A 13,777-nucleotide genomic window follows, 5' to 3' on the forward strand; every position below is an offset into this window, starting at 1 on the left:
CTCTGACAAAAACCCCCTTTGGAATACAAAAGCTCTTTAGAAGAGCCTGACATGAGAGCAGAGGCAGAGCCTCATTCAGCAAACAGGCTTTCAGAGATGAAAGAGCAGCTCAGGCACTGATATCCAAAGGCCAGTGGCCAGTGGCCATATTTCCCACTGAAACAATTAGGTGGTGCCCCGAGGTGAGGAAGACCCATTCAAAGAGACTGGACAACACAGACTGGACAACGATTTCCCCTCCTCCTACCCACAGCCCAAGACAAACATCCCAGGAGTCCAACTCCTTTATTAGTTGTGTTATGGGCTTTTATTTAAAAAGCACATTTAATACAGGTATAGTTTCGCAGATACAAGTTTTCACTTTGTATTCTACAAAAGTCTTTGAATATTATTCTCTTTACAAAATGGGACCTTACAAAAATACTGACAATTTAATGTTTTTATACAGCCTTCTCTAGTTGTAGTTATTCCTTTCATTACAAAACAATGTCTACCACAGAACTATAGTATTTTAGTTGATATTAAAAAAAATTAACTCAATGCTTTTTTAAGCAGCTAATGTAAATAACACAGGTCGAGACACAGTTTATAATCATAGTGGATATAGCTAAAATTGTTTCAGAAATAATATTTTACATAGTTAACTTTTAATGTTTTATACATTATTTATATAATATTTATATATAAAAATCATAGCTTGCTATAAGTTGAAATGAAAAGGACGGCTTCTGTAATAAGGACATGCATGTGGCTGATCCATGTGGTTACATTTAGCCCTTTGAAAGGTTTGCGTCCAAGATCTGAAAGCATTTCTTCCTTCTTTCCTCAAAGGTTTAGTAGAAGGGATGCCTGTCTACTGCCTACAGTGGGACCTTGCTGGGAAGGACACTTACAGGTAGAGGTTGAGGAAAACGCTACGGAGATCTAACCCATGTGTTCCGCCCAGCAGAACCTACCAAGAACTGCCCTAGAGATCAACCCCAAGACAATAGTGCTTTACACAGCTTAGCAAGAACAACTCCCAGACACCCTCAGCTCTGTTCTCTGGCAGGGCAGCCTCTCAGGCGCAAGACTGTCAGCTTCTCTGGCTCATTTTGACTTTGAGCAGCCAAAAGGGTGCTTCATTTCTCATTCTTGTCCCTCACACCTCCGCTCCTTGTACGGAAGGCTGCTTTCCATCGGCCGGCAGCAGGGCTCACCTTTGCTCGTCTCTGAAGCTTCACAGGAAATCCTCGTGGGCACTCGGCAAGGACTTCCAGGGAGAAGGCAATGACCAAAGCTAAAGATCACATGTGCCCGGGTGACTGACGGACACAGCAGGAGCATCCTGCAACTGACGTTTCACCATCACAGGAAGAGGCTTCAAAAGAAGACAAACGAGGGCCGGTACCCTCAACCTCTTCTGAAGCTTGTGCTATTTGTGAAATTCACTCATCCACAAAGAGTCTCCTAATCACTATGGTGAGGGACTGCGGTTGCTGGCCTATCAGTGGGGCAAATGAATGATAAGGCTGGACTGGGAATCTGGATTCAGGATCTGATCACTGGACCGAGCAAACTTGCTCTTTCCTTATATTAAACAAAAACAAAACAAGAAGAACAAAACTTCCTGAACTGAAGTCACAGGACAGACTAGAGTGGTGTGGACAAGGAGACACAAGAGGGGAGCCCCCAAATGGCTGCTTTCTGGATTCAGTGCTATTTCTGGCATTGTGTGCTAACATGTGAATATGAATTTTTCTCACAGGCCTGGGATTCGTCAGGTTGCAAGGGTGACCAGCAGACTCCACTCACATCGTTTTAGTGTTTGCTTCAAGAATAAGCCCGTGTTCACTAGAACATGAACACTTAAACCAATTGCACACCCAGGATTCCGGCACTTGGTGTGAGTTTGCTGCTGTTCCGGATAGGTGAACATGACCTATTTTGGAAGGCCACAAAGTAAGACTTTTTTTTTTCTTTTTAAAATCCATCGGGTAAAAAGTTTTTTTCCCTACATTCTACTGTCTGATGAGATTGGAGAGCAGCAAGAACTTGCTGTCTGCAGTCATTTTACAAGAACAGCTCAGGAGGCGAGTGACACCTACACCATGTTGTGGTGATTGTTCCTGTCAGTAATGTCCACAGGTGAGAGGATTTCCTTCCTGATGGCAGGGGAAGGCAGGCAGAGTGTCGTCTTGGTTTTGAACAGGTCAGACACGAAAAAAACCTGGAAGTACAAAATCAGAGACCCAGCTCAGTAACTGACACCTGGGGCCCAGGGACAGAAAGGTGAAGGGCAGATCACAGGAGCACAGACTTTAGGAAAAGGGAGTCCCAAACCATAGAGCTTTGAACAGGGAAGGACCACAGAGATCATATTGTCCTACTATTATTGTACAGATAGAGAAACTGAGGACCAGAGAGGGCAATGATATGCCCCAGGTTGCACAGCCATGGTAGGAGAAAAACTCAGTACTGTGGACTCTCAGTACGTTACTCGGTATCTGCAAACCAACTTCCTTATTTCTCAAGGCAAATGAATAGCAATGAAGGATAAATTCCTAAACTAAGGAAGCAAGTCATTATTAGTCAGTCATTAATCCAGGATACTTTCCCTTTCCTCACAAAGGAATCCAGGGTGTAACCAAAAAAGAGCAGCCAACGTGAATTCCTATCAGCAGGAGTTTGGTAAGGAAGCAGTTGTGACCACTTTTTCCTGAAATCCTAATGATATACCAACAATTTGCTGGGGGGGCCAGAAGCCAGACTTGTGCTGCTGAGGGAGTCAGCAACTAACCCAGAGGAAAGGTCAGTGAAAACTCCTACCACTCATTCCCAAAGTCCTTCCTCCTTCTGAGCATGTGACTTCACTGAGTCTTACAATCATTGAGAAACATTTACTGAACACCCACTTGCAAGGGTATATGGATGGCTCAGGCAAAGTTCCTGTCTGAATTAGTTTATGATGAAAGATTCCAAGAACTTGGTGAGTTACAGAGTAAGGGAAATTAATGCTTTGTATCAGGTGGCAAAATAAATACACACACATCCATTTGATCCACTCAGCAATAGAAGTCTGTATTAAGTAACCATAAGAGGCAGCTGTCAGTCATGTCATATAATAGGAAACACATGGCTGGGCTTTGAAATGGGGGATAAACACTTCCAAAGTTCCTGTGTCTAACAGCTTTCTGGACTGCAAAGTTTCTGTCCTGCAGAGGTAATGTGCTCACTAATAGTGATGGTGTCGTGACATCACTCAGGACACAGGCAAGAAAATGAAGTTTTTAATTTACTAAGCCTTCACCAACAGCCAGATCACAGTGGATCTGGCTTCTACGGCAATGCAGCCACCAACAGAGTACCATAAACATCACAGCACAGAAGGGAAGACGCCGGTTACCTGCTCTCTGCTGAACAGGGGGAGCAACTGACAAACGCAGAACAGAGACTTACTGGTCACTCTAAAACCCTTTATACCTTTTGAAATGTTGTACCCATTACATATATCACCCACTCAACCATTTAATTATTGTTTTTTGTAAAAAAAAAATACACAAGAAAAGAAGGCAAGGCTGTTTCTATGCTTCTACAAGAAAGTCAATGTGTGCCAAGAAATGTAACAGTTTACTACATTTACAGTCTGAGTGCCATTGAATGTGCCATTCTGCAAAGGAAAACATTAAGCCTTTTGCCCCTGTCTTTTCTAAGGAGATGTGAACAGTGAGAACTGTGGTACAGAAAGGTTTATCTCCTAGCCAGGGCCCAACCTGAAAACCAGAAAAGAAAAGATCTGCACTCAACCTTGCCAGCAGGGTCCAGGCTGCTCTGCCTGGGCACCCTTTAGAAGTAAGTGGTCAGGGAAGGAATTTTCAAGTGCTTCTAGTATAAGGAAACACTAATGAACATGAGTAAAGTTAAATGTGGAGATAACTTTTCAACTTCCCCCTGACAGGTGCAGAGCCAATGTCCTCATCTCCAGGTAGAAATTACCCTTTCCTCCTGTACTTCATTTCTGAAGATGAGGTTCCAGTCAATCCCTCCATCACTGGTTCTCAGCTCCACTTATTCCAGCCTAGCAGTTAGCTCCAGTAAGAGGCTCCTATCCTCTCATTTCTTACAGATCTTTCTCCCAGCCTCTACCCATCTGCTGAAGGCAAATACAGCAGGCAGAGGACAGTCCTGGACCCACAAGCAAACATCCCCCACTTCAAGATCCTGACACCGCCTTAATCTACTGGTTTATTTCCCAGTTTAATTTTCTGAGTTGGAGCACTAATCCACTATTAGGGTTTGTGTCCCTAGCTGCAAGATAGGAGTAATATAAACGTTACAAGGAATAATGTACTTGAGAAGACCTAAATCTGTGTGTGGTACCTAGTCTAATAAGAGGTGTTTCTCTCTGAAATGCTCTGGACACCAAAGAAATGACATGTCCTCTCACATCTCCAGAGCTTTGCTTGTCAGCCTTTCTTTCTAGATGCGAGACTTTTTAAGGATGGAGCCCTGGCCCTAATCATCCTATGCCACCCAGAGAACTTAGTGTTGAGTCTGGCACATACCAGGGGCTCAAAATATGTTTGCTGTTGAATTTCTAAACTCCTTTCTACTGGAAGCAAGCACTCTTGGATCCTACTGGCATCCACACCTCCCACAGATCTCAGGGCAACCACACACTCACATACCCCATGCACACAGCCAAGAAGCATGATGAAAAGCTGAGTCGGGTCCAGCAGAAGCCCCTGTAAGCTGCTGCATGCCACTTCCAGCATGGCTTGAGGTCACACAAAAACTTTTTTGGGATCCTGAAACATGATCCTGTCAAAGCTCAAACAGGGCTCTGTCTTCCTAACACTTGAACAGCAGAACACGGAAAGGACTAGTAAAAGTGAAAACTTCACTTGGAGCAGTTCAATTTCCTACAGAAATTATTTCCATCCAGTAAATAACACAGAGGCCCAGGCAGGGAGGGGTCTGTACAAACTGGGCAGCTCTTAGGGCCCTGGAACAAGCCCACTCCCAGCTCCCAGGAAACTCCACATAGCTTCTTTGCTGCAGGGAAGAACACAGTAATTAGTAATAACAGCCTCAGTAAGCAACTAACCTATGCCTTAAGCACCAAGACAAGTCCAAGTTACACTGCCCTGAGCACTTGCTTTCAATTCCATTTATCTGACTCTCTGCATTTTATAAATTGCTTTTGTGAAATATGCAAACATATTGAACATCTGCTCTGTACCAAGCCCTGGGGTGATAAAGGTAAATATACATAAGACTGAGTTCTTTGCCCTCCAAGAGCTCACAGGTAATTGGGGAGAGATTCAGGTGCAATGCAGTGTTAGGAGGATTATGACAGAGAAAAGCCAGGGTGCAAGCAGCACAGAGAATGTGGTGGTATCTGACCCAGACTAGAGGGGAGGAGGGACGGCCTTGGCAGGCTTCCCCCAGGAGGTATATCTGAACTTAGCTTTGAAGGATAAGTCGGAGTTAGCTGGGTGGTGGATGCCAGACATGTTGTTCCAGGCAAAGGCAACAGAGTGTGCCAAGGCACAGGACTGAGAGAGCGCAAATGTCCAGGAGCCACAGGAGGTGCGTGTGCCTACGGCCCAGCGGTTGGTGAGGCTGAGCAGGAGACAGCCAGATCCTGAGAAGCCTCCTCTGATGCATTAAGGAATTTGGACCTTAACCTCTTGGCCTTACGAGGCACTGGCTAGGCTGAGGCAGGGAAGCAGCATGTTGGGAAGACTTGATTAAGATGATGATGGTATAGAACTAAGATGGAGGAGTCAGAAAGGTGCAGAGAGCCTGAAGATGGGCACCGGTAAGGACAGCACCGGAGAACCTAAGAGAGGGATGTGTGAGACGTGAGGGCGGCCTGTGCTGAGAAGTGGCGTGCTGGTGTGCATGTGCACTGGGAGATAATGCTTTTCTTTCCAGTTTTGGTTTCAGCTCTAGAAATCTCTGCACTTGTTCCCATCAGAACTCTTAGAAAAGTCTGGGTAACTATGCTAGGGGAAAAAATGCTGGCTCTGCTTTCCTCCGCCTCCTACTATTTTGGCTCCCTCTGATGTGATCTTGGGAGGTAGTTCTGACCTTCTGAGTCAGAATCTCAGGCTGTTCTGTGCTGTGAGGGCACAAAGATAACCTGACTCACCCAAGATGTCAGGACAGTGCAGCTCTTCTGTCAAGAGCAAGGTGACACACAAACAAGGCAGTTCTAAGGTTGGAGGATCCCATCTGCCCTATGAGGAGATGAGAAATGTAGGGACTCTCCTTATCAATGGCATTGTTGTTATTTTATTGGTATTATTACTACTGGCTTTGTTATTACACCATTGGGTCACCACCTCCCATTCCCACCCATAACATGCAGCACTGATAACGAGCTTTGTTCTTTGGAGTGGGACAGACTTGTCTTCAGATCTGTTTTGCCATTTTTGGCAAAATACCTAAGTAAGGGATACCATCCCTACCTCAGAGAGTGACTCTACGATGTTACACAAGGCACAGGGTGGCCCAGGAAGAGGTCAATGGATGAGAGCTATTATCACTGGCTTACACGTTCAGGGCCTTCCTATATAAAGTGACTTCTCTTCCCCTGCTCCTCGTGTGGAAAGAGAAGAGAAGGAACTAGAAAAAAGGAGAAGGAGAGAGGGGGAAATAGGGATTGTTGAGAATATGAATGAATAGGTTAAAGCCTGTACAGATTCAAGGCAGACATAAAGACCATGTACAGATGCTTTCCATAAGACACATAGGATCTGCTCTCAAAGTCCTACAATTTCTGGGGCTGTTTTGGGGAATGAGTCAGCACAATCCAAAAGAAGATGCTTCTGATGTCTTATTGCTGGTGCTCACCAACCCCAGAGATGCCACCCCCCTGTGGCACACTGGTCTGGCCGTGCTGGGGCGCTGCCTGGCTGGAGCTCACTAAGCATGAAGCTGGCCAGAAACCAGCCTGGTCGGGTAGCCAGGTCCACTCCTGTTGCTGCAAATGGCCAAGTCAGCCAACTCTGAGGGCCATTTTGTTAAGGGAAGATACTGAGAACAGAATTGTCCTTTAAAAGTCTGTGAAGTCTCTGAGTGTTTTAATCTCTGAGACTGTATAAGAGAACTCCTTGAAGATAGGAATCACATCCTTATACAAGGAGATCTGTATAAGGCCCCACTGAGCTTAGATGTCAGCAAAGAGGAGATAAGTATACGAGCAGAATAATTTTGGAGTCTTAGAACCAGAAGAAAACTGAGAGTTGTCTATTCTGGTACTTCTCCAAGTATAATCCTCAGATAATCTATTTCAGAATTATTGGTTGCTCTTTGAAAAAGCAGATTCCTGTGCCCACCCCAGACTTACTGGAAGTGTGGTCTGGAATCTGCATTTAACAAACACTGCCAGGGGTTGTTATGCAGACTGAAGTTAAGGGAACGATTAGTGGACAGCCTATGGAGATGAAGAAATGGGCTCAAATCTTAGGCCTGCCATTTAATGGCTGTGTGAATTTGACATCTTATAATCTCTTTGAGAGTAGTTCCTTTATCTATGCAATAGATTTCAGGACCTTCTTTGGACCATCCTATCTTCTCTTTGCCACCCATACTGAACTGTTAATGACCTTTCATCTTAGCACTAAGCATAGGCTTTAATGCTCGATGCTTTAAATGCTATGTCATGTTTCCCCTTTACCCTACAAGCCACGCACTGGAATGAAGTGCTCAGACCCTCGCACCTGAAGCCCTCAGTAAGTCCAGTCCACTCCCTGCCTGAGGACAGAGGCCACATGCACTGCTCCTTTTGCATCACCCCCATGCCTTGTCCTTGGGATTTCCTTTTGGCACCCCGCTCTACCATAATAGACCATCTCGTAGATTAAGGAATCATTTTTTTTGCAGGAGAAAAGTCTTGGGCCCTGGCTCACCCTCATGCCCTAAGTGGAGAGAGTGCCTTCTGCAAAAAAGGTATCTTTGGCAGCCCAGTCTTTTGACTCAAAGGGAGTTACCAGATTGCAACCAATACTTTCTGACCTCAATGAAAGGCTTTCAGTGGCTTTCAGCACTGGGAATTTGCCAGCGTCTGTGTTGAGTGATTTCCTGGTGTATTTGAGAGGGAACTGGATGGGGTGGACAGAGCACCACACTAGGAGTCAAGTAGCAGCATCAAGTCCCGTATGGCTACTGCTGTGTGACCCAACCTAAGTCACACTCTTGTCTAGCCTTGAGTTCATACAACATGAAGAGGTTTATGATTTCATAAGATGGAATTGCCCTGTATTTGTATGCAAACATTATTTTAAAACATGCCTTCTCATAGTTACTGTAAGGCTTAAATGGAAGAATTTATGTGAAAACGCTTCATACCCATAAAGGGCTATTCAGATCTGACCTCAGTTACTGTCATTCATGGTCACCACTGCTACCGAGGGACACGAAGGAAGTCAGTCCCGCAAAAAGAGGGGTTTGGAGCTGAGGAGGAGAGAAAACCGCAGGCAGTTCTGAAGGAGAACAGGGACCTGTGTCTTGCCAAGAGGTCGTCCAGGAAGGCCCTTTGAGCCATCACGAAGGAGGGTTCCTGCTTAGGAGGACCCAGAGGGCTGACAGCTCTGTCAGGGGGTATCAGGTCCAGCAGGAGCCAGAATTCAGAAACATGGCACCCAAGGGTGACAGAGGCTGGACAAAAGCAGGTGCCCTCACTTCCAGAAATCCTACATTTTGCAGCTGCAGGGGTGGATGGGGCTACTATTTATTGAGCTCACCTCACCCCATTATCCCACACAGTCCATCATTCTGGATTCTAGGGCCACAAGACACAGGCTGCCATCCGTCTCCATGTCCTTGCATTACTCTTTCTGCTTTACTGCTCTTCCTTACTGTTGTATCTCATAGAAAATGTCAACTCGTCTTCTCTAGGAATTCTTTCCAGCCTTCCAACACCCGCAGGAATCACTATCCCCTCTCATGCCCCCAGTGTCCCCAGTAGAGAGTTCTGTCCTAGCACCTGTGTCCTTCTATTGCACTTGTTTGTTTAAATGTCTGTCCCCACTGGACCAGTGTTTTTCAAAGTGAATATCACAAGTCATTAGTCAGTTAGAAAATCAATCAATGGGTGGTCACCACCAGCATTTTAAAAGGTTAAATAGAATATATTAGCATGTCTCACACACAGTAAGGTAAATCTTATTTTGTGAAATATTTTAGTTATGTGTGAGTGCCTCTATTGGGTTATGATAAAAAATCTATTTCTTATTGTGGATTGTGATCGAGTCTGGGAAAGCTACTGCACTATTTAAACTCTTTAAGGGCCAACTCTTTTGAGCTCTGAATCTATAAAACAAAACATAGTACTTAATTCACATTCAGTCAATGTGCTGCATGTGCCCAACGTGATGCTTTTGTTCACTGAATCCTCAATCCAAGACCACATGAGATATTATCCCCCTACATCATAGAATGTAGGAAAAGTTGGCTGAGAAGAAGTGACCTGCCAGACGTGCCTAACTAGCAAGGGGCAGGAATACGACTCCCCTTTCTGAGTCGGCCTCATCCCCTACCCCATTCATCTCAGCAGCAGAATGAGAAAGGAGGTTTTAGAAGGACTTTGCAAACTGTAAAGATTCATCGTCATCTACGGTACCAAAGTTTATCTCTGCTTTTGCTTCCTTCTCTCATATTCATGTTCCTGGCACCACTGCCTGCCCACCTGAGAGTGGGGGCCTGGAGTGGCAAGGTCAGCGCCAGGGCCTGCTGGTCAAAGTGAGGCTTTTGTAGGGTCTGAAGAGATCTGGGAGGCCATTTCATCCATTCCCCTGTGCCCAGGCTGCAGTGGAACAAACCTCAATGCTAGGAGATGGGAATCTTTCATTCGACAAGAAGAAAATCTAACAAATTCGTGGCAGAGACCAAGCATGTTGAATTTACTCTTTCAGCCCTTTGAGACAGCATCAGGGGAGCTGGGAGCTGGTTCTTACTCCGCCCCCGTGTGTCCCTGGTATGGCACAGCCTCCTTCTGCACCCATTTCCTCCTGGGGGGCTGTCATCACTGAAATCTTCAAGAACTGGCACTCTTGCTGGTCTCTTCCCCCAAGTCCCCTCACCAGGGCGGAGACAAAGAACACCCCTGCCTTTCCCTACATCCTGGAGGAAGACGGCAACACACAAAAGAGCCACTGCTGGCTGAGCCACACCCCCAGGCAGAGGAAAACCAGGAAAGACTCTGCTGTGTGTTTATGAAATCCATGAGCAGCTGCTTCCTCTGCCTAACCCACAGCAATGGCGGCCTGGCCCTGCCCTGACCCCTCCCAGGGCCTGGTAATTTGCCATCTGCTTGAGGGTCAGGGAGGGGTGAGCAGATAGGCAAGTTGTCACCAGACAGGAAACGCACTGATGTCTGTTGCTTCATCAAGTCCCGGGGTTAGTCCAGGGGTGGGTATTGTGAGCCCAGCTGTAGAGTTCACAGCTTGGTAGGGGTGACTGAGTATGTGTGTGTGCCTGTGTTTGCACTGGCCCGTCTGTGTGTGTCTGTGGCTCTGAGTGCTAGTGAGAGAGAAAGGATGTGTGCGTGTGTGTCCAGGTAGGACCAGGTCTGCCCGCTGCCTCTGGGTCTCTCTAGCCCTGCCTTGTGTACCTCCATCCACATGAGTAAAGATATACATCAGCATACAGGCCCTTGTGACCCAATGTGCTCGTGTCTCTGTGGTGAATCCATGACACTGTGCAGGTTGTCTGTCTGTGTGGGGTGCCCTTTTATGCCCTCTCTGGAAAGGGTTCAACTAGTGAGCAGTGGGAGAGGAAGCTGAACCTGCTCCTGCTTAGCATGTGATTTTTGTCTAGACATGTCCTGTGACAGGGCTTACTCTTTTCACAGACCCAGTAAGAGTGCCAGTAGAAGCACTCAGCAGTCCTGACCCATTGCCCAGGGCTCTGCATGCAGAGATGAGGCCTGTAAAAGCAGCCTGGGTAGCACAGAGCTGGCTCTGTGTCAGACTGTCTGGTCAACGCAGGCTTCCCTCTCTCCGTGCTACTTAATCCTTCTCTGTCCCCATTCCTCATCTCTTTAGTGAGACAATGGATGTAGGATTCAATAAAATATTTTGGGGGTACTGAAGATGATCTGTGTAAATTGCTTAACACAGTGGCTGGCACACTGAACTATCAATACATGCTAATGAATACATTATTTTTAGGTTTGGGGGGAGTCCACTGAAGCTTGGCTTATGGAGTGATCAGGCAGCATGGGGTTTTGGGGCTTCCTGGTCTTGTAATCTAACTGTGCTGCCTCTTCTCTGCCCTCCAAACCTAACTCAGGTGATGCCTCTGGGCGTCAAGATCCATTTGATACAGCCACATTCACAGCTGAGAAGAGAGCTTGGCTTTTTCCCAGGATTCCCTAGGACGGCCAGCTTTGATTCTTGGGGAGAAATTCTGCAATGAGACAAAAGCAGAGCAGAGGCTACAGGCTCCGGCAAAGGGCCTTGTGATGTGCTGAACTGGTGAGGCAGCTGCCCTTCGTCGCCGCACAGCTCCCTCCCTCCGGGAACACCAGGTCTTCAGACAGCCCCTTGGTTCCCTGCACCCACCCCTGGCTTGATCTGATCTGGGGTCTTGAGCTTTCCTGTCCTCAATGCCAGGATGGCAGCTCTTACAGTAGGCAACGACCCACTGCGCCCTTTTCTCCAAGCTGAGCTTTCTCAAGCTCTTTTGCTGACAAGCTACAGCTTCTTGCCCCAGCCTCTCAATGGCCTAAATGAAGTAGATCACTCAGTGCTGGGCTTCCAAGCCAGTCAGAACCAGGAGCTCCTGGTGTCAGGCTGGTAGTAGCCATTTGGAGAAAGATAATAAATACAATCAAGTCCCTAACGTCAAGTGTTTGCAGTTAAGTGGGCAAAAGACAGGGAAAGATATTTATCATCCTTTTCCAAACCATTTTTTACACTGTAAAACAGGCTTTCAGATTCAAAGCAATGATTGGACCAGCCTAGTGGGTTGGGAAGTCCCCTGTGACACCCTTAAATTATGCTCCTTAAACAGCAGTCTATGTGCTTCTACCTCAGGTTAACTCTAGCTGGCCTTCAACCCAAGGGGCCACCCCTCCTTGCCACGCACAGAGGCAAAGCTTTGGAGTCAGCAAGCATCTTGGGCACAGCTGTCCACTAGCTCTGACCTCAGACGACTTGAGTCATCTCTCTGAGCCTCAGTCACCTCATCTGTAAAATGGCTTCGTGTGCCTAAAAGGAGCCAATGGGTGAAGTATCTGGAGGAGACAGCATAGAGCAGCTGCTTTACAAAGGCTGGGCCAAATTCCTATCCTGGGTTAAAGTCAGCCAGAGCCAAACAGGGTAAAAGTCAGACCCCTTGTTTCTCTCTTAAATATAAATCCTGGTCCTCCTGGGCACTTTGTCTCATTGCACGTGGAGGGTGCTCTAGGATTTTAAAAAAGAGGAAGCCTACAAAGGATTCCCCCCAGCACCTTTAAGCTTTTTTAATTGGGGGTGCAGGAAACTCTAACTAGGGCAGTGGCACAAAGAAGGAAACACAATCACAGGTCCCCTGGGCTGACCTCCTACTGAGAGCAAAGCTCAGAAGGGCACAGTCAGCAAAGTGTTACCCTTTTGTGCAAACACTCATCCCCCACTGTCACTTTACATTAAGGGGCCAGGCATCAGAGAACAAGCTGGTCTGTGACAGCTGCTCTCATTATTGGTTTGCTCCCCCAATTTGTCCCTTCTGGTCTTGACTAAAAAAAAAAGAATCAAACCATCAAAACAGCCAGTCCTTTAGGCTAGGATTCCCACGGCGAGGCTGGCAGGCAGATGAGATTCTACTTTCTCCATGGTGACCCCTCTGATGGCCCCAACCACTGCCCTCTCCTTGCCCATGCACACAGTCTGACCCTCACCTGGATGCTGAAGCACCCTGTCTGTGTCTCCACTGCAGCCCACCTTGTACTCTAAATCCTGTACTTGGCCTGGTTGCATGAGCAGCCAGACCCGGACTTCCTCGGGAGCAACGGCTGTGCCTTCAAGAGAAGATCCCTTACTGTTCTCAAGAAAGGGCAGATCAACTCCTTGACTCTAACTTCTTGTTGATCAAGCACATACTTGCTTACTGAGCCAGAGTCCCTGAGATGACTTGGTGAGACAGGGGAACATCTGTTCCATTCGGTCCCTGTCTCCGAGGAGCTTAACAATCTAAGGGGAGACACATATCGACAACTTCAACACAGTGTGTAACCGCTATCACACAGCAGAATGGACAGGTTACTGTAGGGTGCGTGGGGCTGCGGCCAGGCTTACAAATTAGGAAAGGACAAGGAGGGGCTGATCTGAACCTCTCTGTGTATATTGATTCTTATTGGCAATGAGCAAGGATTATACTAACAGCAATAAAACCTACACGCGCACCACTTCACTTCCAGCCAGTAGCGGGATTCCTACTGAGCTGCCATGAGCTCCTGGGAAGGGCCCAGGAAAGCGCAATGCCAGAGAAGGTCCTCAGTCCCAGCAAGCAAGAGAAGCAGATTCCCTAGGAGATGGAGGCTCAGAGAGGAGGAAGAGCTTATGCCACCCTCAGAGGGAGTCAGGGATGACGTACATGATAAAGGTAACCCAGGCATTTGGGGCAAATCGGAACATGGCCCGTCCCAAGGCCATGCTCTAGGCAGCTCTGTGAAAAACAGCCTTCGGGGAGGGCTTGGCCTTCACCTACCCCTTCTTCTCCAAACAACACCAAGTTTCGGGTCTGCCCAAGTCACCCTAAAATAAAGGTCACAGGGGGAAGGGTAGCTGTTTTGCAAGAAGCTGAG

At 47.0% G+C, this 13,777-nt stretch overlaps 1 protein-coding gene across 1 annotated transcript in view; it reads right to left on the minus strand.

Moving 5' to 3' along the window:
• Positions 1 to 268: 268 nt before the first annotated feature.
• Positions 269 to 13,777, minus strand: part of PLPP3 (phospholipid phosphatase 3) — an 81,291-nt gene continuing 67,782 nt past the window's right edge. The window contains exon 6 of the mRNA XM_037021754.2: positions 269 to 2,209. Coding sequence (XP_036877649.1) covers positions 2,084 to 2,209 — 126 coding nt within the window. The 3' untranslated portion in view covers positions 269 to 2,083. The remainder of the gene's footprint in view (positions 2,210 to 13,777) is intronic.

Source organism: Manis javanica, chromosome 4, assembly GCF_040802235.1.
Source record: "Manis javanica isolate MJ-LG chromosome 4, MJ_LKY, whole genome shotgun sequence".
NCBI classification, from domain to species: Eukaryota; Metazoa; Chordata; class Mammalia; order Pholidota; family Manidae; genus Manis; species Manis javanica.